This window comes from Carettochelys insculpta, chromosome 3 (genome assembly GCF_033958435.1).
Source record: "Carettochelys insculpta isolate YL-2023 chromosome 3, ASM3395843v1, whole genome shotgun sequence".
In the NCBI taxonomy this organism is placed as follows: domain Eukaryota; kingdom Metazoa; phylum Chordata; order Testudines; family Carettochelyidae; genus Carettochelys; species Carettochelys insculpta.
This window is the reverse complement of record NC_134139.1, coordinates 167,516,328-167,541,308: the sequence shown is the minus strand read 5'-3', so window position 1 is coordinate 167,541,308 and position 24,981 is coordinate 167,516,328. Positions and strand designations below refer to the sequence as shown.

At 40.2% G+C, this 24,981-nt stretch overlaps 1 protein-coding gene across 1 annotated transcript in view; it reads right to left on the bottom strand.

Annotated features, from left to right (window-relative positions):
• Positions 1 to 24,981, bottom strand: part of CSMD1 (CUB and Sushi multiple domains 1) — a 1,701,396-nt gene that overhangs the window by 279,220 nt on the left and 1,397,195 nt on the right. The window contains exons 32-37 of the mRNA XM_074989136.1: positions 23,118 to 23,231; positions 20,248 to 20,343; positions 11,229 to 11,432; positions 10,141 to 10,265; positions 9,380 to 9,476; positions 135 to 239 (exon numbers count right to left, since the gene is read on the bottom strand). Coding sequence (XP_074845237.1) covers positions 135 to 239; positions 9,380 to 9,476; positions 10,141 to 10,265; positions 11,229 to 11,432; positions 20,248 to 20,343; positions 23,118 to 23,231 — 741 coding nt within the window. The remainder of the gene's footprint in view (positions 1 to 134; positions 240 to 9,379; positions 9,477 to 10,140; positions 10,266 to 11,228; positions 11,433 to 20,247; positions 20,344 to 23,117; positions 23,232 to 24,981) is intronic.

The window sequence follows — 24,981 nt, the reverse complement described above, 5'->3', positions numbered from 1 at the left end:
ATTTCTACTGCTTTGAAGCTTGATATTTTTTCGATATACAAGTCTGCAGGTATCCCTTTATGTTTGCAGCATCCTAGACCAAGTGTGGTAATTAGACATTATTTTTTAGAAGAGTGATTGAAACACAATCTTACTTTTGTACTCCAGGTGAAAACCAGCTGCTGCCACGCTTATATCCGAGTGAAAGTGCAGATAAAGTTGATTGGAGGTGCTGTTCAACAATGCTGGCACAGTAGTACCTGCAACCAATAAGATAGTTTCATTTAAAAGGAATTCCTACTGTTTGCCAGACACCAGCCTATTCTCTCCTCACTGTGTGGATAGAGTTCTCCTACACTTTGTCATACCATATGCTGGATTTTTACAAAGCTGTAAGTAAAGTCTGATGAAGTGAAAGGACAGCAGGGAGTTACACAAGTTTGGACAGAGCTAAACCCCACTATATTTACTCACATGCATAATCCCACTGACTTCTAAAGCCTTATCCCCATAAATAAAGTATTTGGATCTGAAATGAAGCTCTGATGTTATCACGTCTGTATATAAGAACTAAGAGTTCAGAATTAAAGCTCGGGAGAGGTGTAACTCATCACATTATCCCGAGACACTGATTTCCTTGTGTTCTTTTTAACCCTCACTTACCACAGTATGGCACACTTTTATCTCCAAAACATGGCTACCACACCAATAGTGACTGGTAAAACGATTATTTTCTCTCCTTATGAAATCAAACAGAGATATTTTTGTTTTACCTTTGAATTTTCATTTGAAGCCCCTTTATGTCAGTATTCATAGTGTGGGGTTCCCTATCTCTAGGGCAACAGGGGCAAGTGCTGACTTTTGCTCAGAAAGATTTTTTCAGGATCGCTTTGGGCATTTGGGATGGGAAACCCTAAGCTATATAATTATTTTTAGATGCTATGCAACAAAAAGTGTTTGCAGCAGAGCATGGATAATAAAATGTTCTGGGCATAAAACAATCTTCCAAGGAATCACCAGACTGGCTGGAATAGAGGGTCTCAGTATAAAAATTCATAGATAAGAAATTTTTCCTTCTTTTCTCCATATCCTGCACAGCCAACAGCCACTGTGGGCATCGGGCATGGTATGTTGTGGGACAGGCTCTGTGCCCACAGATGGGACCTTGGACAATTGTCCCATTTGCCCCTCTCCCACTGGCATGCCTGACCATGTAAGATAGTGTTGTCAACTCTGATTGAAGCTATTCTGTGTGATCCCCGCGCCCCCCCACACAAGACATAATGTCATTTTCTTAAAATGCCCCATTTAAATCTCCAGGATTTCTTTCAGTAGTCACTGTGAGATGGATGTCAATTTCAGGAGACTCCAAACCAACCCCAGAGGGCTGGTAACCCAAATGTAAGATGGTCTGTACGGTGTGATGCAGAAAGTAGTAAGTCACTCATTGATTGTGGCTACACTTGCCCCTACTTTCGGAGAAGCTGTGGCAATGTGGCACTTTGGAAGATGCTAATGAGGAACTTTCATGAATATTCAGCATCTCATTAGCATAACAGTGGTCGCATGTGCTTCAAAAGTGCCAATTTCACAGTGTATGCCTCCCATGTAGCTGGGGGCCTTTCAAAATGATCGCCCCTTCTCCCAAGAGAATCTTCCAAAGTGCCATATTACCATAGCCGCTCCAAAAGGAGGGGGTAGTGTGGCCACAGCCTTAGAATGGGCCAGATTATTAAAATGACTCATGCAGGATTTAAAAGGAACTTGAAGGTCACTGAGGCACTTTGTGCCATAACACCTTCTATCAAATGCTTGATCAGAAGGGCTGAGGATGTCCATTTCATTCTCTTTGAGGAAGTGTAGATGGACATCCTCATAGCGGTCTTACAGGCCCCATCATACAATGAGTGTGATCTATGCTCCCACAAAAATAGCTGGAGCACATTAATGAGAAGAGCTATGTATGAGGCTCTGAATGCCTCTGCTATATATAACTTTATTCCTCTGTAGGATATATTCATATGTAACTCATGCCTATCCACTTCCTTCTCTTTTGACAATGTCTTCCTCAAATCCCCCATTTTCTCTCTTAAAAACACCATAAAAAAACAACTGGATTATGTACTTTCACAAAACTTCTTATGGTTTTGTTTCTTTGCTGTCATTTTCCTCTAAAGCCACATCTCCAGACCAAGGAAAGTTGTCACTGTGGGCTTAGCAAAAACTACTAATTCATGAATTACAGGAGAGAAAGTTGAGACGATAAATGGAACCTGACAGCTCTAGACAGTTCTGATTTCCAGATATAACAGGCAGTCCAGGATGAAAGGAACAGAAGGCTGTATCAACCTTATTCTTTATGTAGCTATCCAGGTACAAAATTTCATCCAATATAATGAGTCAATTTGATTGGTTAAAGTCTTCTGGCATTCTAATCTGATATTTTAAAAATTAAACTCTCAGTCTATTCCTCTGAGAAAGTATAAAATACTTCGTTTTGAGAGTGAATATTATTAATGATCAATATGTGAAGGCAAAGGCTAAACTTATTCTCCGGAAGTAAACTACGAAGACAGTTGTACAAGATTCAAGGCAGTACCACTAACCAAATACCAGCTGCACTCAAAATTGAAAACAACAACTTTTACAATGAGAAATGTGCTTTCGAAAAATGCATCACTTTGGATCAGTAACAAATTCCTTCTAGCAATGTATCAATAATTAATTTTGAGTAACCCTAATAGCAGTTTCAGTTATAATCAAGACTCCAAACGTTGTCAGTTTATATATGCCACCATAAAAATAACATCCTGCTGCAATATGAACAAAGTAAATTTTCTTTTGTCTTCTTTCATGTCATTCAAAGGATAATATTGAGGAACCCACTTTTTCCTCCAGATTTCCTTTGATGACTTACTTAGGGCACATGAAATATTTTTCAATATTCTAAACTGTTAAGAATATTATTCAAGTAGAACTAGTCCAGGTCTGTCAAGCTCATTGTTTTTGAAAAAGGACTATTTCTGGGTTTGGTTACAGTATTGTGGTCTGGGTATAAACATCAAAGTTCATACAGTCCTCTGTACGTAGCAAATCTTCTGTTGATGTCAGTGGGAAATTTGCACAAAAATCAAAGTGGAACATAGCTTAGATAAAGTAACTAATTTTTTAAGCCCTTATCATCATTATTTAGTCAATACCCCATTGTCACATTCATTATAACTTAACAGGACAACATGCTTCCCTTTAGGCCCACCACATTTCTGCCCTTTATTTCTCTTTCTTCCCCATCCTACTTTTCTGTCTCTCCTTATTCATTTCCCTTGTGATTCTCCTCGTTCCTTCTCTTCACTTTCTTCCCTGCAACATGTAATCATTAAGGTTTGAATTTAATGCTCCAATCAAATTATTTAGGGATGGGGGAGTCTAGACCTCAGAGTAATTGTTTTCGGCTCTCTAGAGAAAACAAAGAGAAAATATAACAAATAACATGTCGAAAACACAAAAAAGTTACTCCGAATAGACTATCCAAATATTAATAATTTACATTTGAAATGCACTTCAACCATGAAAAGTGACTTTTTAAAAATCACACCACAGCAGGGCATTTCATAAGCCTGCATCAGTCCCTAACCCTGATTGAGTTTTCTTACTCTTCCATTACAAAATAATCACCACAGTTGGTGTGCACTGGAATTACACTCTTCTCCCATAGTCAGATTGATTAACATAAATGAATATGTTATCTCAAAATCCTCATCTTCCATCCATTTTCTTCAGGGTCGACAATTCTCTTTAAGGGCTGTTTTTCTCCTGCCCACATAAAGGTAGGGTAAGTAAAGACTTTCCCTCTGCCTGGGCTAGAGACCTTCTTTCCCCAGTGTCTTCTGGATACCTTGTAGGAACTCTTTATTGCCTTCAGGCCTTTTCTGATCCCCAGAACCCTTCTGTGTGTAGTACCCAGAGGCACTGAGACCTTATCTGCCATAGGTGAAGTCTCTGCTCTACAGCCTTTGCTGACAGCCTGCTGGCCTTTAGCTCATTTTGTAGAGTGCAGGGCTTTAGACCCTTTGCTCACAGGTTCTCTCCCTGGGGCTAGCAACTCCAGTCTGTTCGCATTACATGTGGGAGGTGAGGAGAGTCTGTGATATTCTCTGATGATGTATGCTTTCACCCTTCCTAGGTAGCCTACCTGCCTGTATCCTCTGCATGGGAGCTAAAGAGCTTCTACTTGCTTTATAAAATCTATGCCCGACTCTCCCTGTTCCCACACCCTTTATTTTCTAGAAGGCCAGCTTCTGAATAACAAGCTACTCTATTATGTGGCTCCTGAAATTAGTCCCTGGATTTGAATATGGAAGCTCACCTGCTGATCCAGGATGAGCCTCATCCACATTAAAAAACACAGCACACTCTGTAACTGCCTAAACCAGACTTCCTGTCCTTTTTGTATTCAGAGTACCTTATACTGATTTACAAACGAAACTGATTTTGCATGTCTCTTGTGAGTCCATTAGATACAACATGGCTCTTAGAGACTAAGCTGGATTTGATCATCAGTATTTATGAAGTCCTACTGAGTTGCGCATGTACTATTGGACATGTATTACTGAAGGAGTGAGTGGAAGACAGCTGAGTTTTATATGATTTGCAGTATAGTACAGAGGACACAATGTGAAGATGATGGGGCTGCACAACAGTTATTGAGAACATAATTATATCTGAAGACCCGTTATTATTCTTGAAACTATCCAGTGAAAAAGGAATTGGGCTTTACAATCAGATCCCAGGGTGAGTTTGCAATAGCAGAGTCCATCAGACTGCAACATTTTTACCTGGGTCTTCTCTGCATAGGAAATCTCTCCCTCCCCTCCTCCTGCCCAGTGTAAGGTAGGACTCGAAACTGATAGGGATATTTTAGGTATAATTCCCATATGGACACACTCAATCCAATAAAACCATATTTTTTAGTTTCATTTATGCTGTTTGTGTACAGGATAAACTAAAAATCAAAAAATAAAATAATAACAAATAATAATAAAATAATGTGTTTTATACAGGAATAAGAGACTGGATCTACACTGACCTGTAATGCGAGCAGCTTCATAGAAATGAGCAGTCTCGCAATTGCAAATGACTGCTCATTACCATAATTGCAAGGTTAATAAGCATAGTTGCACGAGATCTCCCTGCCAGCAAAGGCTGCTGCTGGCAGTAAACAGGCTGTGTAGGTGTACCTCTTCTGGGGAAAAAAAAAAAACCCTCTGTCGCTAGATTCTTATGCTTGAATTTTTTCACTCATAAGGGTGTGGTGACAGGTGGGCCTTTTTTTCTGGAAGAGGCACAGCTACACAAGCCTGTTTACTGCCAGCAGGAGCCTCTGCCAGCAGATAGATCTTGCATGGCTATGTTAAATAACCATGAAAATATGCTAATGAACAGCCATTTTCAATTGCAAGACTGCTCTTTTCCATGAAGCTGTCGGCACTACAATTCCATGTAGACCCAGCCACAACATTTACTCAGGGGTTTAACTAAACTTGTGTAATGATATTGGCAAAACTGTTAAAACATAAGCCCTTATAAAGACATAACTTTTAATGAACCAGTTATTGAGAGATTCCAGACACCTAACTCTGCCAATGTCACCTTTCACAGTATACCACACTTAAGCTGCGTCTACACGTGCACGCTATTTCGAAGTAGCGGCACCAACTTCGAAATAGCACCCGTCGTGTCTACACACGTCGGGAGCTATTTCGAAGTTAACTTCGACGTTAGGCGGCGAGACGTCGAAGTCGCTAACCTCATGAGGAGATAGGAATAGCGCCCTACTTCGACGTTCAACGTCGAAGTAGGGACCGTGTAGACGATCCACGTCCCGCAACGTCGAAATTGCTGGGTCCTCCATGGCGGCCATCAGCTGGGGGGTTGAGAGATGCTCTCTCTCCAGCCCCTGCGGGGCTCTATGGTCACCGTGGGCAGCAGCCCTTAGCCCAGGGCTTCTGGCTGCTGCTGCGGCAGCTGGGGATCTATGCTGCAGGCACAGGGTCTGCAACCAGTTGTCAGCTCTGCGTATCTTGCGTTGTTTAGTGCAACTGTGTCTGGGAGGGGCCCTTTAAGGGAGCGGCTGGCTGTTGAGTCCGCCCTGTGACCCTGTCTGCAGCTGTGCCTGGCTCCCTTATTTCGATGTGTGCTACTTTGACGTGTAGACGTTCCCTCGCTGTGCCTATTTCGATGTTGGGCTGAGCAACATCGAAGTTGAACATCGACGTTGCTGGCCCTGGAGGACGTGTAGACGTTATTCATCGAAATAGACTATTTTGATGTCGCAACATCGAAATAAGCTATTTCGATGTTGGCTGCACGTGTAGACGTAGCCTTATAGTAAGAACTGTGACTCAGAAGCTAAATTCACATTTTTTTAAATAAAAATACATTTCTAGCACTTTTGCTCAGAGCAAAACCTTCCAAATATGAACTGACCAATGCAATGTTTTCTGACCAAGAGTGTGTCTGTGCTGGAGCTGGAGGGTATAATTTCCAGTTGACTAGAGAGAATTGGCACTGGCTCTGGTTGAGGTAGCATTGTAAAAATAGAAGTATAGCTGCAGCAGCCAAATGGCAGAATGGGCTACCTGCCCTGAGCAAGCATCTACCATCTTGACTGGGTATATACTTATAGCAGCTACACTCCATTTTTAGTGTGCTAACTCAATCAGAGATATTTTGAGTGCTGTATAAAGAGTGCTCAGTGCAGTACAATGCAGACGTTCAAAGCTATAGGAGTTCTTCTTGCCATTACCTCTCTCCAGGAGTTAGCCTTGGTTGGCTGGGGAGACAGAAGAAGGCCCAGGGCCCTGGCCCAGGGCACCACCCCCTCTCCCCAGGATGGATGGTACTGACTGCTCCTGAGTACTACATTGACAAGAAACAGAGCAAGCTGATAAAGGAGCAAGCAGACAAGGGGGTCATACAACCAGCTTGCTGCCTCGGATTCATGACTGCAGCTAGACATACTGGACCAGCTATGCCTTGGCATCCTCTGTTGTCCCTGTGTAACTCTTTACCTGCATCAGTTCACCTGTGTAAGTGTATGAGTGCAGGGGGGTCTGAGTGTGTGCTTGAAAGCTAGTTTCCCTTTTTCCTTTAATCCAACAGTGGCATTTAATAAAATGCATATGAGTTTAACCCTGGGGTGGTGTCCAGTGAAAATAAGGTAACAGTGAGTATATCTGCTGAAAAAGGGAATTATACCCTAGCTCAAAGTGTAACCATACACTTTTAGTCTGAGCACAACTTGGAAAACATAACAGTTGTGTGAAAGATAAACACCTTTATTTATCTCAATGAAGTCTAGCTTTAAACTGAACTATGACAACTGAACTTTTAACACTGTTAACTCTTTCACTCCCTGTCTTTTTAGCTGTGCTTATCCCCCCAGTCCCAAACCTTGTAGATTCCAAAAGCCTCAATTGTTTCTACTTAGCTGCTAAAATCATGAGCTGTCTTGACAACTTTTACAACACAGGAAAGATTTTTCAGTATAATTTTTCAGTTCAATGAAAATTAAACAATGGGGACAGCATGAAACACATTGTATTACTAAAAAAGGAAATAATATAGGGGCTACCATTGCGTGCCCTGGCGTGCTACGACCAGGCCCCACAATAGAGACTGAATTTGCTGCAGAATAGATGAGCCAGGGATATAAATTATAAGCGCATCCCATGTGCTCAGGAGGGTGGCACTATAACACCTTCCTTCAGTAAAAGCGTTACTGTATGAAAGGGGAATGAGTCAGAGATGTCTAATATGCTCATGAAAAAACAAATTATGCGGCTTGCTACATTTCCAGTTTACCAATTTTTTCTGTTCTGTGGAAGTCTAGTAAGTTTACAGGAATGACTTTGTCCCTTCCCTAAAAGGGTGAGTCTAAAAATCTTAGAATCATAGAATCATACAATAATAGGGCCGTAAGGGACCTCAGGAAGTCTTCAAGTCCAGCCCTCTGCTTCAGATATGATCAACACCAACTGAATCATCCCAGCCAGCACTTTGTCAATCCAGGACTTAAAAACCTCTAGGGATGGAGATTTCTTCACCTCTCTAGTCAATGCATTCCAGTGCTTCACCACTCTCCTGGTGAAGTAGTTTTTCCTAATATCCAACCGAGTCCTCTCCTGTAACTTCAGAACATTGCTCCTTGTTCTGCCATCTGTCAACACTGAGAACAGTTTCTCTCTATCCTCTTGAGATCTCCCCTTCAGAATGTTGAAAGCTGCTATTAAATCACCCCTCTGTCTTCTCTTCTGCAAACTATGTAAGCCCAAATCACTAAGCTTCTCCTCATAGGTCATGTGCTCCAGACTCTTAATCATTTTTGTTATCCTCCACTGAACCTGATCCAGAACATCGACATCCTTTCTATACTGGGGAGGCCCAAAATTGGACAAAATAATCCAGATGTGGCTTCACCAGTGCCAAATAGAGGGGAACAACCACTTCTCTAGAGCTGCTGGAAATGCTCCTCCTAATGCACCCCAATATGCCATTAGCCTTCTTGGCTACAAAGCCACACTGCTTACTCATATCCAGCCTTTTATCCACCATAACCCCTAGGCCCATTTCCGTTGTACTGCTGCATAGCCAGTTGGTCCCCAGCCTATAACAATGCTTTGGATTCCTCCATCCCAAGTGCAGGACTCTACACTTTTCTCTGTTGAACTGTATCAGATTTCTTTTGGCTCAATCTTCCAATTTATCCAGGTCACTCTGGGTCCTATATCTACCCTCCAACATATCTACCTCTCCCGTTAGCTCAGTGTCATCTGCAAACTTGCTGTGGGTGCAGTCCAGTCCCTCATCCAGATCACTAACAAAGATTTTGAACAATACGAGCCTCAGACCCGAGCCTTAGGGCACTCCACTTGAAACCAACCGCCATCCAGATACTGAGTCATTGACCACTACTCATTGGGCCCGACACTCAATCCAGCTTTCTATCCCTCTTATAGGCCTTGTAGCCCATCCATACTTCCTTAACATATGGACAAGAATGTTGTGGGAGACTGCATCAAAAGCTTTGCTGAAGACAAGGTATATCACAAGAGCAAGTTGAAGCCTTAGTTTCCAAAGCAACCTGTATCAGCAGTGCACACCCCCTTAAATCAGGGGAGCATATCTATGTTATGCGTTAGCAATACTGAGAAAGATTTTCAAAGGCACAAAAGGTAGCTAGACACTTTAAAAATCTCCCTAAGAGTAACCACATTGACTATTACACCATTTAAAATTTGTCACCTGAGAATGGAAAGCAGTTTAAGAGATCATGTACATTTTTTACATATATATTCTGGTCACAATAGAAAGGTCATATTTAGTCAGATAATATATTTACCTGAAAAGCTCCCAAGTCGTGGTGCTGTCATATCGCCACCATCATAGATTTCAAGAGAGTCCCAATTATGTTCTGTTGCAAAACTTATGACCTGGATCTGTAAAACAATGCCATTAAGTATTTGTTTATTTTTTCAAAGCAAATAATTATCTCTAAATGAACGCTCTACTAATAAAGCAAAAGAAAGCATCACAACTGCAAAAACCACAACACTAGACACTAGCAAGAAATGCAGTTAAAATTATTTTTTATTTTTCACTCTCATTTTGTAAAGACATCTACACTTGTACAATATGGGTACGGAAACTTCCATGCATACTTCATAGATATAAATGAATACACAATATGAAAGAAAATTGAAAGCTATGCTCCAGTTATGGGCCCAGTCTTATAATCAGATCAGAAGGAACACTGCACCTGTTCAGTGCCCAAGGGATGTTAATGAAGCTCTAAATGAGAGCAGGATCAGAATACAAAACTGGGAGATTACTTTTTGTTATTCTACTCAGTTTAAAATGAAAGCTGCTAGTGACTATTGAGGTTAAATCCATTTTTCTTCCTACACAAAAAGTGTGCAAAAAAATAAAATAAACACCCCCTGTATCCCCACAAGATTAGAAACTACCCATTGGTTTGAAAAAACAATAATGAGGGGAGGAATAAAAGAAAAAGCCCTAATTACTCTTTCTTATTTGTCTGGGGGTGGGGAGGGAAGCAGGGAGGGTATTTAAAATTACACGTTTGACATGGTATGGACTTGCCTGAATACCTGATCCCTCAGTCACTATGATTTTCCATACACAATTCAAACTGTTGCCATATGGTTCTGGATAACCTGGTGACAAGATAGTGCCCCTCCGTTCAGTGAAATTCCCACTGCATGGTACTGAAAGACAATGTTTTCACAGATTATTTCAAAGTCAAAGACATTTCATTGTTCAGAAAAGTAATATCAAATTTACAAATTGATTGATGACTAATGATTCTAACTCTTTTTTTCTATTACAAAGTACAAGGATTTTACATTTTAGTCTGCAGTTTGGAGTGCAACTTTTAGTTAATAGATTCATTCAGGGCATTTAAGTCTAAAGTAGCTCTAATGTTTGCTTTACCTGGTAAATCACAGTTCAGTACTTTAAATAATACATTTATCAACAGCCCTGCATTTCCTCAGATACCAAGAAATGACTACATAGAAGAACAGGTCTGTAAAACCAACTCTGCTTAGACCATTAAAAATAATTATAATATAAATGTTTGGTGGTTTTACACTACACTCCATACAGGCACATTAATCCAGCTGATAACAATGTGATTTAGGTACAAGCCTTTTAAGAAGAATAACTATTAACTGCATAATAAACCCAAAGTACTACATATTATTTCACCAGAGGCTTCTCTACAAAATGAGGAAAATTAGCTGCAACTAACAAAGATATTGTTATTCACTGTGCATTAGTATGCTATTCAGAGAGTGAGACAGCCTGCTATACATCAACAACAACCTGCTAAAAGGGTACCACAAAAATTGTATAATAAATACTTGTTATAGCAATTTTCAGAAAAAGACGTTGTGTCATATACTTCCAACTCTAGATGTAGCCAGACAGATAATAAATATTCAGGAAAACAGGCATCACTCTTGTTAATCTAATAGGCTATTATATGAAACACAACCAGCTGGTACTCAATTAATTTTGATATAACAAACCGCCTTTTTAAATTGACTATGACCAATATTAATCAATGGAGAGTGAGTATATATGTTAAACACTGTTTTCTGAAACAGTTCTTGAATTCTGATTTGAAGACATATCTCTCAACACATTACCCAAATGTAATTGCTTACCTACACAACTTGGTACTGTGTCATTCCACTGAGCTAAAGCATTAGGCACAGACTGACATCGAATAGCTTTTGAGCCTTGCAGCAGATAACCAGGGCTACACTCAAATCGAACAACAGAGCCTGCTGAAAATTCAGAGCCTATTCTTCTGCCGTATCTGGGTTCTGGAACAGAACTGCATTGGGTATCACTGGTGCGTGGCACAGCTGCATGAACAGAAAAAGGTGCTGTTAGTCAAAATGTCAGTTATCTGAGAAATAAACATATTACAAAAAAATACATACTGTCATTTATATTATGAAATTTAACTTGACATCAGACTTGTTGCACTCATGGGACCTTAAAGCACTTTTAAGAGTAAGCAGTTGTGCAAAGAAATTACATAGACTATAGGGTAGCAGTAGTTACGTTAGTTAACAACTTGCCTGGACCCATAGATAATGGATTTACCCAACTGCTTCCTTTTTATTGAGGGGATACTGGGCCTTAACTCTTCTACTTCATTTTTTAAACTATGGCTGAGATAAATTATTTCTAACAATTGTCCTCAAAAAACCATATAACTGATATAGGGCTTATCTAAATTATCACCTTCCTTTGAAGGAAGGATGGTAATTAGTGTGTTGGGAGTTTACTAATGAAGTGCTGCCATGCATAGGCAGCACTTCATTAAGAAAATTCCCCCCCACCTCCCTGCGGCAACTCTGAAGTTTTAAACTTCAAAGTACTGGCACACATCTAGCCGCGGCTCTCTCGCCAGTACTTTGAAGTGCCAGGGCAACTTTGAAGTCCCCTTATGCCTCAAAATTTTGTCTACACTAAATTTTGTCTTCTCTAAGGGGACTTCGAAGTTGTCCTGGCACTTCGAAGTACCAGTGGGTGAGCCACGGCTAGACGCGCGCCAGTACTTTGAAGTTTAAAACTTCAAAGTTGCTGCGGGGGGAGGGGGAATTTTCTTAATGAAGTGCTGCCTATGCATGGCAGCACTTCATTAGTAAAGTCCCAAAACCCTAATTACCATCCTTCCTTCAAAGGAAGGTGGTAGTGTAGACAAGTCTTTAGGGTGCGTCTACACTAGGAACTAACCTTGAAGTTAACTTTGAAGTTAAGCACTACATTGAAGTAGCCAACAGAGAGCCTACACACACTTTCCCTTACTTCAAAGTTAACTTCAAAGTATGGAGCCTAACTTCAAAGTCCTTACTCCTTTCCCGGGAATGGAGGAGTGCCCTACTTCGAAGTTTAACTTCAAAGTAGAGTGTGTGTTACTTCGAAGTTGCACTTCGAAGTTGCTTACTTAAAAGTAGTAGTTCGAAGTAAGGAACTTCGAAGTTATTTTTGTAGTGTAGACACAGCCTTACAGTGTAAAAACATTTTGAAAGTCTAAATTCAAAAATATCAACTACAGCAGCAAGTGCTATCAGTGTTCATTGCTACATATATGTTACTTTTGGTTTGCTAATTCACCATCATTACTATAAATGAAGAACTCTCTGTTTGTACTTAAAATTTGTTTTGGAATTTAGGCTGTGTACCCACTAGTTCTCAACTTCAAAAGGAGTGTGGTAAGTAGGGTGTCGGGAGATTATTAATGAAGTGCTGTGGTGCATATGCAGCACTTCATTAAGCTATTTCTCTCCCATGGCAACTTTGAAGTGTTAACCTTCAAAGTGCTGGATCGCGTGTAGCTGCGGCTAACCCGCTGGTACTTCAAAGTGCCTCAAAATTTTGAGGAGTAAAGGGAATTTGAAGTTGTCCAAGCACTTTGAAGTATTGGCAGGTTAGCACTTCAAAGTTGCTGCAGGGGAGAATTAGGTTAATGAAGGGATTCATATGCACCACAGAACTTCATTAATAATCTCCTGACACCCTACTTACCATACTCCTTTTGAAGTTGGGAGCAAGTGTAGACAAACCCTTAGGCTGTGGCCATTTCGAAGATTACTAATGAGGTGCTGAATTAAATATTCAGTGCCTCATTAGCATTAGCGCTGCTTTCGAACGCTCGTGGCTCGGTGCGGCTACATGGGGGTCCTTTACAAAAGGACCCTGCACATTTCGAAACCCCCGTATTCCCCTCTGCTGAGAGGAATAAGGGGATTTTGAAAGGTGTGGTGTTCTTTCAAAAAGGACCCCCGTGTAGCTGCACCAACCTGTGAGCATTCATAAGCAGAGCTTTGGAAGCGCCGTGGCTGAAAGCGTCCTAATGCTAAAGAGGTGCTGAATATTCAATTCAACGCCTCATTAGAAATGTTCAAAATGGCCATTTGCATGGCCATTTCGAAGTTTTGGCCCAGTGTGGCCACAGCCTCAGTGTTGTGCTGAATAGCAGGTGAACATAACCTAGTCTCATAAGTGTAGTGCTTGGGAGTCTATTCTCCTTACCTTACTATTTTAATTTGATTTTTATGGAAATAATCTTAAAATTAATAAGCAATTATAAGCAACAGAACTTGCCATTTCTTAATTAAGACAATATACAAAATATATTCAGAGAAAATAAATGATAGAAGTATCAACTATGCTACCACAGTTATGGCTTGTGTTGTAATAAAACAATTCTACTGAAATTATCCTTTCTGCTGATCAATATGAGTTAGACCTCTATGCAGAACTTACATTCATGGACTTTGTTTGGACAATACTCTTCCTTCAGAAGAGCCACTTGAACTATCAATTTTAAATGCTAGGCAGTGGATCTGGGTTTGGTCTAGGCAACATTTAGTCCGACCATGAGTTCACAGGACTAGACCAAATGATCTCATTAGGTCCTTCCAATCATATGATTCTAGGTATCAAACTAGGTCTCATGAAATAACAGAGTGATGACTCCTGGGCCACCAAGTTCCACTGGAACCTCATAGCACCAAACGTGATGGCAAAAATAATTTTAAAACTGTAAAAGTAATCCAGGTTGAGGGCTAGATTTTGATTTTGGCAGAGTCCTGAGCCAGGTATGTTAGCTGTGCCACACCAGTAGCCTTCCCAAGAGGTGTCAGGACTCAAAGACATCAACGAGCCACAATTACTTCCCCATTTTCTCCTATGTTCAATTTCCAGTTTATTAATTTACTGGTGGCTGACAGCACCAGCAAATCACCATAGCCCTCTGTCGCACTCCTCTCCCACATCCAGTCCCATACGTCATAGACAAGAAGTAGAATCAGGGAATTATAGAACACTAAAACTGGAAGGGATCTTCAGAGTCCAGTCTACTGCCCTCAAGCAGAACCAAGGACTAGCCAGAGTCCATAGACCATCCCTGATAGGTGTCTTTCTAACCTGCTCTTAAATATCACCAGTGATGGAGATTTCATAATCTCCCTAGGCAATTTATTCTAGTGTTTAACCACCCTGACAGTTAGGGAGTTTTTCCTAATGTCCAATCTAAACCTCCCTGTGACGGGTTGTACCAATACCATACTGAGCAGGGGGGTGATGGAGTATACCAACCCTGGACTAGAGCAGGGGGGTGGGAGCCAGGCCTATTAGGTGGAAAAGGCCCTGCCCCCAAGACCCTGCTGGGCATGCTCTGGCTGCATCCCAGGTATAAAGGCTGGGGAAGCCTGGCAGTTGAGGATGGCCAGTAACAGGGAAGGAGCTCCTGCTAGAACCTGAGTACAACAGCCCCCTGAGGAGGAGGCACAGCAACCGCCTGAGTGACAACAGAAGCAGCAGCTGCCTGCGGAGCAGCAGCAGGAGTGATGGCAGTCACTGCCACAGTAGCAGTCCACAGCAGGAGCAGGGTAGTAAGTAGCCCAGGGAGGGGAACTGGGAAGGTTTCTGGTGTACTCAGCTGTTGCAGTGAGGATCCCCTCTGTGCTGGTGACTGAGGCCACATACCCACCACCAATAGGGCCCTGGGCTGGAGCTTGGTGGAGCAGGAGGGCCCAAGCTGCCCTACTCCCACCCCCCTGTGAGCCTGAGGCAGGGGGGAACTTAGTTCTGCGGAGGACTGTGCACTGGGACTAAGCCATGGAGGCCTGTGCACTGGAACTAGGCCACAGAGGCCTGAGGGTAACACACGAACCCTCAGGAGTAAGACAGGGCAGGAGATCCTGTCACACTCCCTTGATGCAGAGGCCCAATGCTTCTTGTCCCATCCTCAGAGGCTAAGGAGAACATGTTTTGTCCCTCTTCCTTATAACAATAGTTAGGTACTTGAAAATCGTTATTACATCCACTCTCAGTTTTCTCTTTTCTTAACTAAACAAGCCCAATTCTATCTGTCTTCCCTCATAGCTCATATTCTCTAGACCTCTAATCATTCTTGTTGCCCTTCTGTTGACCTTCTCCAATTTCTCCAAATATTTGTTGAAATGTGGTGCCCAGAACTGGACACAATACTCCAACTGAGGCCTAATCAGCACAGAGGAGAGTGAAAGAATATATTTTTTTTTTTTTGCAACAGCATCACACTGTTGACTCATATTTAGCTTGCGGTCCACTATGATCCCTAGATCCCTTTCTGCAGTACTCCTTCCTAGACAATTGATTCCAATTCTATATGTGTGAAATTGATTGTTCCTTCCTAAGTGGAGTACTTTTCATTTGTCATGATTAAACTTCATCCTGTTTACCTCAGACCATTTCTCCAGTTTGTACAAATCATTTTGAATTATTACCTTATCCTCCAAAGTAGTTGAAACCCCTCCCAGCTTCGTATCGTCTGCAAACTTAATAAACAAATTCTCTATGCCAATATCTAAATCGTTGATGAAGATATTGAACAGAACCAATCTCAAAACAGACCTCTGCAGAACCCCACTTGTTATGCCCTTCCAACATGACTGCAAGCCACTAATAACTACTCTCTGAGAATGGTTATACAACCAATTATGCACCCACTTTACAGTAGCCCCATTTAAGTTGTATTTGCCTAGTTTATTGATAAGAAGGTCATGTGAGACCACATCAAATGCCTTACTAAAGTTTAGGTATACCACTTCCACCACTCCTCCCTTATCCATAAAACTACTGAAGAAAACTATCAGATTGGTTTGACATGATTTTTATGTAACAAATCTATGCTGACTGTTACCTATCACTTTATTTTCTTCCAGATATTTGCAGATGAATTCCTTCATTACTTGGTCGATTATCTTTCCTGGCACATAAGTTAAACTATAGTTAACTATAGTTAAACTATAGTTCAACTGTAGTTAACTAGGTCGTTCTTATTTCTCTTATTATAGATGAACACTATATTTTCCCTTTTCTGGTCTTCTGGAATTTCTCGCATCTTCTATGACTTTCAAAGATGATAGCTAAGGGCTCAGATACTTCCCCTATCAGCTCCTTGAGTATTCTAGGATGCATTTCACCACGTTCAGGTGACTTGCAAACGTCTAAATTTTTAAAGTAATTTTTAGCTTATTTTTTTATTTTATCTTCTAAATCTACCCCCTTCTCACCAGCATTCACCTTGTTAGACATTCCTTCATGATCAGACTCGGTGAAGACTGAAACCAAGAAGTCATTAAGCACCTCTGCCTTCTCCAAGTTTCCTGTTATTGTTTCTCCCTCCTCACTGAGCAGTCGGCATATGCTGTCCTTTCAGTTTGTGTTGATTTCCACTTTTTATATGACTGTTTGTTTGAAACCAAAAACACAGTCATACAAACTTGTTTCTGAGGTCCAAATAATCTTTGAAGAAACAGGGAGAATCTTACCTCCTCTTACTCCCTTATAGAGGTTTATAATCTGAATCACAATCTAGCCATCAGTTAGTAAATTTAAAACTTAAACAATAACTATATTAAGGTATAGAGATGCAGAGTTAGAGTATCCAAATAGCCTTAATTCTCCCTTAGAATACCAGCATGCAATAACCATAGGATCATGGCTTCTAGTATTTGTGGTTCCCGATTAAGTGAAACAATTTTCTCATGAATTATATGATTATTTTCTTTCACTCCACTTCATGTTTTCACTAAAGGAAATCATATCATATAGAATAAAAGGAAAAACTGAACACTAATGCTAACAAAAATATTTGAAGAAGACGTACAAGATTTCAGTGAGTTTTACCTATGCAGGAATTTTGAGGTGTCTGCATTATTTCATTACTGAAATCAACAAGAAACTACAATCAAGGACACTTATAAAATACAATTTTAACTCATTGTAGTATGTACTTGGAGTAAGGAGAAGAGCAACACGAGAGCACATTAAAATCTTCTGTGGTGACTTGGTCATCATTCCACACATCAGAAGAAGAAGGGTCTGTGCTGCCACAGATTGAGACACATAGCATTTTCTGCTGAAATCTGTCACTTGATGTCAAAGCAAGGAATCAAGCACAGCATATTGACAAAAAATCAGACAAGGCTGTTCCTAATCCTTTTACATGTGATTTTTCCCAGCTGTAGATTTTAGCAGGCCTAACCCTAATATTCTAGAAGGCTAACACTAGGATTTGAATAGATTAGGTATGCATTCAGACCAATATTATACATAATAATTCTGCGAAATATAGGAAAATGTGGCTATCAGAGAAAAGGAAATGAAAAAGAGAGAGATGAGACGTAGGAAAAATAACTTTTTTGAGAAAATGGAACTGCAAAACCCATTAAAACTGAATCCACAAATCTCATCTTTTTTGCTTGTTTTGGAGCAAAATGTGAAATGTTGTAGGCTATAACCTTCTTTTCCTCCAGCCCTCCTTGTAGCTTTTACCTATAATATTGGCAAGCTAGACTTCTTAGATTGTATTACAGAGAAATTCTATTTCCCATAGTAATTATTCTCCATCTTTTTGTAAATGTTTCACACCACTGTGAAACAAAATTGAAATTAGACCAGTGGAAAAGTGAACAGAGAATAAGGTCAACTTGGAATAGAAAGTGATGAATAAAATGAGTGACTTTCCAGACCAGATTAGTGTGTTCATTCAGAGTGTGGATGCTATTCTGCAGTGTATTTATAATGTTTTCAAGCAAGCAATGCTGGAAATGTGTTCACATATTGGAGAAGGGAGAAAAAAACTTCAAATTGTGGTAACATATATTACATGTAATTAAATGCGTCAACCATGTAGAGCTAGCACAATTTATAGTAACAGATACTAATGCATCCATTTTTCAAAATGTATACAAAGATAGGATCAAGATGTATTTGAGATATATAAAATAGGAATGTTCCATTCATTTTCTGATGCTAAGGGTAGCATTTCCTAGTACCTAAAAACAGTTCAGTTCAGTTACTACCACTACCACTTATTGTACACGCTGACATATTAGACTAAAATGAAGCAAAGTGTTGGATATTCCTAGAGACAGATTCTTTTACCTTAAAATGTATGTGCATGCTTAATAAAAGGGAAGATTTGTGTTTTCAAGTCTTTGGAAGACAGCTAATATTCCTTGTCACAAACTAGGAATAATTAGACATAGAAGGTGTTTGAGAAAATGCACATGTGAAAAACATTGAAAGCTACAAATCATGTGGAAATAGATATGAAGAAATCACCATAACATTAACAAGCAATTATCATCTTCTTTAAAAATATATATATACATGTGTTAGTGTAGACACGGCCCATGAGATTATCCCTCGCAAACAGTGACTTGAACTCCCATCTAGCCACTAGGCCCAACTGCCCCTCTCCACTCTAGAGATGCCCAGGCCACATGGTGCCTGTTTGTTTTTCTAGTTGCTGCCTGTGTGCCATCCCTTCCAAGAAGTGGGTCTGTCCCACAAAAGCTCATAACCTAATAAATAATATTGTTAGTCTTTAAGGTGCTACAGGACTGCTTTTTTTGTTTTATGAAGATACTGGCTAACATGGCTACCTCTCTGAGACTCTCTCCCTGCCCCTGCCTCCTCCCCCCTGCCCCTAGCTTGGCCTAGCTTGCTCCCTCATTCCCCAGGGCAAGGCCAGACTAAGACAAGGGCTGCAGCCTAATGGTTCAAACACCCCTCCCCCCAAACAAAAGCTAAAACTTGATGGAAATCACTTATTTGGAAATTCAACTCTAATTGATACTTCAGACAAATAAACAAGAGCTATGGTAAAATTCTTCCTGTTTTTAATCTACCTTGCACCAAATTGTAAAGTAACATGGGATTTTTTTTTTTTTAATTATTGATCAGTTTCAGATAGCTACAAAATTCCAGGAGAATTATGTTATAAAAAGAAGTCTTTCCATTCTAAACCATTAACAGTGGCAGCAAAACTCTCTACTCCCACCCTATTTCTCCCATCATCTGACCTTCTTCCTGGCTCTGGTCTTTGAGGGAAGGCAGGGGAAGACAGACTAGACTGGCGAGGGGTGGGGGGGAGGTTAGCCTCCTCAAACGGGGGAGGGGTTCCATCTGCCACTTCTGAGCAATTTAAAAGGGTCTGGGGCTTCCAGGCCATTTTAAATTGCCTTGGGTCCTGAGCACTTACCCCTTTGCCCCCATGCATCAGTGGGCCATGCTGAGCCCTCTCCCACACTACCAACCTCTGGGCTTCAGAATGGAACTTCCTCCTGCTGCACCTCAGTCCCTTCATCCCAGGCTTTACCTCAAATCATGCACTCCTAGCTGGAGTACCCACACCCCATCTCTCACCACAGACTTATGGCCCAGCCTGGAGCAAACCCTCCCATATGCTGAACCCATGATTTTTGTGCTCACCCCAGATCCTAGGGTTCCCCACAAAATCTAACAGCCCTGGCCTCCAGAAGAGTTAATTCTTCCCTACTAGCCATCCTCTCATTCACCTTCCTTGTCTCCTTCTTCTTGTCTCTGCTCCTCCTTGAGTCCTGTCCCCCGTCCTTTATGGGACTCTTCCAAACCCATGATCACCCATCTAACCCATGGCCTGGGCCCAGCTGCCCTTTACTCCAGACACTTGTCTGTTTGTGCTGCCTGTGGGTTACCAAGCTAAGTGCAGCCCCCTAGGAGCTGTTCCCTCTTTTCCCCAAGTGGCTGCCCCCTATTCCCTGCCATAGGGCCCTGCCCTCTCTATCCTAATCCTAATACCTGTCAGTATTTTACAAAGTGGATGAAGTAAAAAAAACCCAAAAGATTTACCTTGATAGACAAAATGGAAACCTCTAGCAGATGCCCCACTCTTTGCACTAAACCTCAAAAGTATCTGATTGGACGAAGCCAGTGGCAGTGTCTCTCCTACAAATGAAGAAAGGGATAAAAAGATGAAACATGATATTTTAATAAAATATTCCATTAAAAACTGAGAGACTACAATATAATTCCCTTATATTTTTTGTTCACATTTTAGTATAAAAATCTGATAATGATATTTAGCAAAGTTAAACTTGACATGTGAAGAACACAGAAATAATAACTAAAGAAAAATATGTAAATTTTCTGATGTTCACTGCAAATGTTGGGATTAGAGTTGTAATAAACTGCTTGCCTGGGAATCTGTTACCCTTTCAGACCAACGTCATCTGAACAGTTTTTGCCAGAGTTTATCTGTGGCTGACAGCTTTATCTTGCATCTCAAAATGCATTAAACAATTGAAGGGTTTTCAAGAGAGCCCTGGGGTCTCTCTCTATAAAGGTAGTATATATAATTATTTTAAAAAATCCCAAAAATGAAAATGAGAGAAATAAGTCCTAGACTCTCTTTTTACAATGAACCTTTCTCTGTCTCTGTGAAATTGTTGATGTACCACATGACTAACATTATATTATTAAGTAGATCTTCGAAAAGCAATTCAATTTAAAGTAATGTTAGCTCATCTCTTGGCATGTGCTGTATATTCTCTCCTCAGGGCAAACTTGGCAAACTCAGAAGCCTAAGAAGTCATGAAGAATTTTTACATAGTCACCATGACTGCTTCTCATTTGCTGAATGCATATCAATATTCATATTTCCAAACTTTTATTTCATACCAGCAATATTTAGTTATGATAAAATGTTAGTAATTAACATTTCATTTGATTTTTTATTTCTGCATTTTTACTCGCAGTTTATCGTGCTTACTGATGACAAAAGTGTGATCACTGCTTATCAGCATAAATCCAGAGAAAGTGCTGAAATGAATGGAGATGTGCTAATTTACTCTGGTTTAAATGAACTAGTTCAATAAATCTGATGCTTCTCTTATTCACATCAATTACAAGCTGTTGTAAATGTAATTAATTCAGTTGAAATCCTCCTGATATATACCAATGTAAGTAAGATAGGAACCTGGTACATTAAATCTGCTGTGAAGCTGCATTGTAACAATCTTTACAAGTTTCTTGCCTTTCAAAACATTTGTGGAGTAAGGCTTGCCATCTTCTTTTTGTTTATACATATATATATGACAAAGCAAAAAGGGATATTCTTTATCTGACAATTAAAAATCAAACCATGTTTTGTAATCACCCTAGTACAAAAATGTGAAAATGAATTCTGGAGCTTTTCCCTTTGCAACCTAAATGAAATGGATTTACCAAAAGGAAAAGATACCTTTCGTTTTTCAAAAATTAAAACATAAATTTTCCCTAAATTGTAAATGGATACATATTTCTTTCTAATAAGTAGTAAACAGTAAAAAATAGCGACTTTAGTCTCATATTCAAGTCTGAAAAAAATGGAAAATGGTGTGTTGTTAAAATCCCATTTTTATATTTGTAATGTTCATTGTATATGCCTCTGTGAAGCCAGATATTCAATATTGGGCACATGAAATTTGCAAATGTACATTTGCACATTTTTCAGATTGGGTGCAAATCTATGACATGCTCATAGGGGCACAGTCCTAATCTCACTGGCCACATCTACATGACCTGTTAGCATAGCGCTGCTGCCAGCAGCACTATGCTATTGACAGTACACGAAATTGCAAATGGAGGACCATTTGCAAACTCATACTCTGTGTCTACACGTGCCCCTTCCTTTCAAAAGGGGCATGTTAGTGAGTGGGTTTGAAAGATGCTAATGAGGCACTGCAATGAATATGCAGTGCCTCATTAGCATAATGGTGGCCGTGGTGATTCAAAAGTGTGGCTTTTTGAATCACATGCAGCCCATGGAGACGGGACCTTCTGAAAGGACCCTCCCAGTTTTTGAAAGCCCTTTTTCCTATCTGGTGATCAGAAGAAGGGCTTTCACAAACTGGGAGGGTCCTTTCAGAAGGTCCTGTCTCCATGGGCGGCATGCAATTCATTGCAGTGCCTCATTAGCATCTTTTGAACCTGCTCATTAACACGCCCCTTTCGAAAGGAAGGGGCACGTGTAGACCCAGCCATACAGTTAATTAGCAGTCATAAGGGACAGGCAACAGAAGGGAGTTTAGCTGGCAGAGGCACATCCACACCGCCTCTGTACTGCCAGCACTCCCCCTGCCAACAGCAAAATCTCGTGCAGCTATGCTAATTAGCCACATGAGATTACAAATGGTCCTCCATTTGCAATTTCATTAACTGTCTTTAGCATAGTGCTTCCAGGAGTAGCACTGTGCTATTGAGCTGTGTAGATGTGGCCACTGAAGTCAATGGAAGACTTGCCATTGATATCAATGAGGCCAGGATTTCACTCCAGATACCTTCCTGGATTAACTCTGAACTGGACATGTACATGCAGAAATAACGGATTTTGTATGCACAATTTTTTGTGTGCATATGTGACACTCTCAAAATGTATGCATGCAATGCATTTGTTAAGGAGCCAAAAGAAGCAATTAAAACGATTATGTAGTCTGACTTCCTGCATAACACACACTATAGAATTTCATCCCGTGACATTGTGCCCAATAACCTGTGGTTGCTGGAAACTTATCTTCCAAAATGACTTCCTGTCTTGATATGAAAAATTCAATAGATGGAGAATCCTCCATTTGCCTTGACAATTACTTCAATTTTAAAAGTAGACCCAGAAAGTGCAGAAGCCCATTCCATATATATTAAGTCCCATAACGGATTTATACATACTTTTGCTTTCTCTTTACCTGAGTGAGATCCAGAAAGTGAACTGAGAAGTCTAGCCTGAGGGTGTTCACCATCATATAACTCTGCCACATCATTCAGAGCAGTCTGGAAGTAAGCAAATTGCCCAAACACAACTGGAAAATAGTAACAGAAAAGAAAACATCCTCACTCATAGGTGCTAAAACAAGGTGTGTGTGTGTGTGTGCGCAGCAGCATGCCCTATCTTCAAGATGTTTCCATTAAATACGGAGTTTATAATTGATCCAATGAAACGCAGCACCCCCACTACAAAATGCATTCCAGCACCCTTGTACTTACTGGGTTCTTTTAAGTCTTTATGCAGAAAGTGCATCTTAATTTATCAGAGGGGTAGCTGTGTTAGTCTGTAACCACAAAAACAACTTAAAGTCCTGTGGCACTCTAACAGATTTTTTGGAGCATAAGGTTTTGTGGGCAAAGATGCATCTGGCAAAGATGCATCTTTGCCCACAAAAGCTTATGCACCAAAAATTCTGTTAGTTTATAAGATGCCACAGACTTCTCATTGTTTTCATTTTAATTTACTTTCTGTTCCAATAAAAGAGATCAACACATAGTCCACCTCTACACTACAGATATCTTTCAAAAGAAGCTCTTCTGGAAGATCTCTTCCGAAAGAGCCTCTTTTGAAAGAGTACGTCCACACACAAAAAAAACAGATTAAAAGAATGATCTGCTCTTTCAAAAGAGAGCATCCACACAGCCGCCACTCTTTTGAAAGAATGGGCCAGGGATTGAAAACGTACACTTCTTTCAAAAGAAGGGCCCTCTGGAGAGTCTATACATGTTTTCTTTTGAAAGAAGTTTTCAAAAGGGGGGGACACTTTTTCTGAAATGGGAAAGGAAGAGTGATTTTGAAAGGAGCACCACACTCTTGATTTACTTTTGCAAAAATGCTTTTTGTGTGTAGATGCTCGATGGGATCTTTTGAAAGAGCCCCCTTCTTTTGAAAAATCTTTTGAAAGAACTTACTAGTATAGATGCAGCCATCCTCATCTTAAAGCTAATTTAATTTATTTTTTCACAGTTTACTAATTACTAGGAATACACACCCTAATTTGTTTTTTGATACTTCTGTATTTTTAAATTAACACACTAAATTGCCCTTTTTCCAAAGGCAGCCTACTGAGCTAAGAAATTAGGAAGGGCATGAGTTTGTAGCTACCATTTGCTTTTGCAACCTCTGGCTGTTTTTATACATGCCACTTTCAGAGAAAGTGTCATGATAATAAAGAGCCCAAAATATTCTAATAAGGAGTGGCTGTAAATTCCCAGTCCTTCATTAGCATAAGGTCACATGACTTGGAGTCTGGAAGACACTCTTCCGGACTCCAAAATGGTGTGCAGAAGCGCAGCCACCACGGAGTCTTCCAGAAGGACGTCCTTCTTCCAGAGGCATCTTTTGGACCACAAATCATGTGATCTTATGCTAATGAGGCACTGGGCATTTACATACATGCCTCATCAGCGTATTTCAGGCCATTTATTAGCATGACACTTTTGGAGAATGTGGCATGTGTAGAAACAGCCTCTGAGAATGAGGACGAAGGTATGGAAAGAGAAATAACTTCATTTATTTTCATTTTGATTACTAAATACTAGTGCAGATAAAGATCAAAAACCTCATCATACTAACTTCACCAAGTTAGCATCTAACATCATATTTTATTTTTATTCCTTCTACAATATCTGAGGAAAAGTTATAAATTTGTAATAACTGCAGAATTCCACCACCTCATATTACTGTTCATCTTAATGAAAATAATACAAATTTCTGGTAATATAACAGAAACGTAATATTGTATTTTTATCATTAATTTATTACTATATTTGTTTTTCATTTTT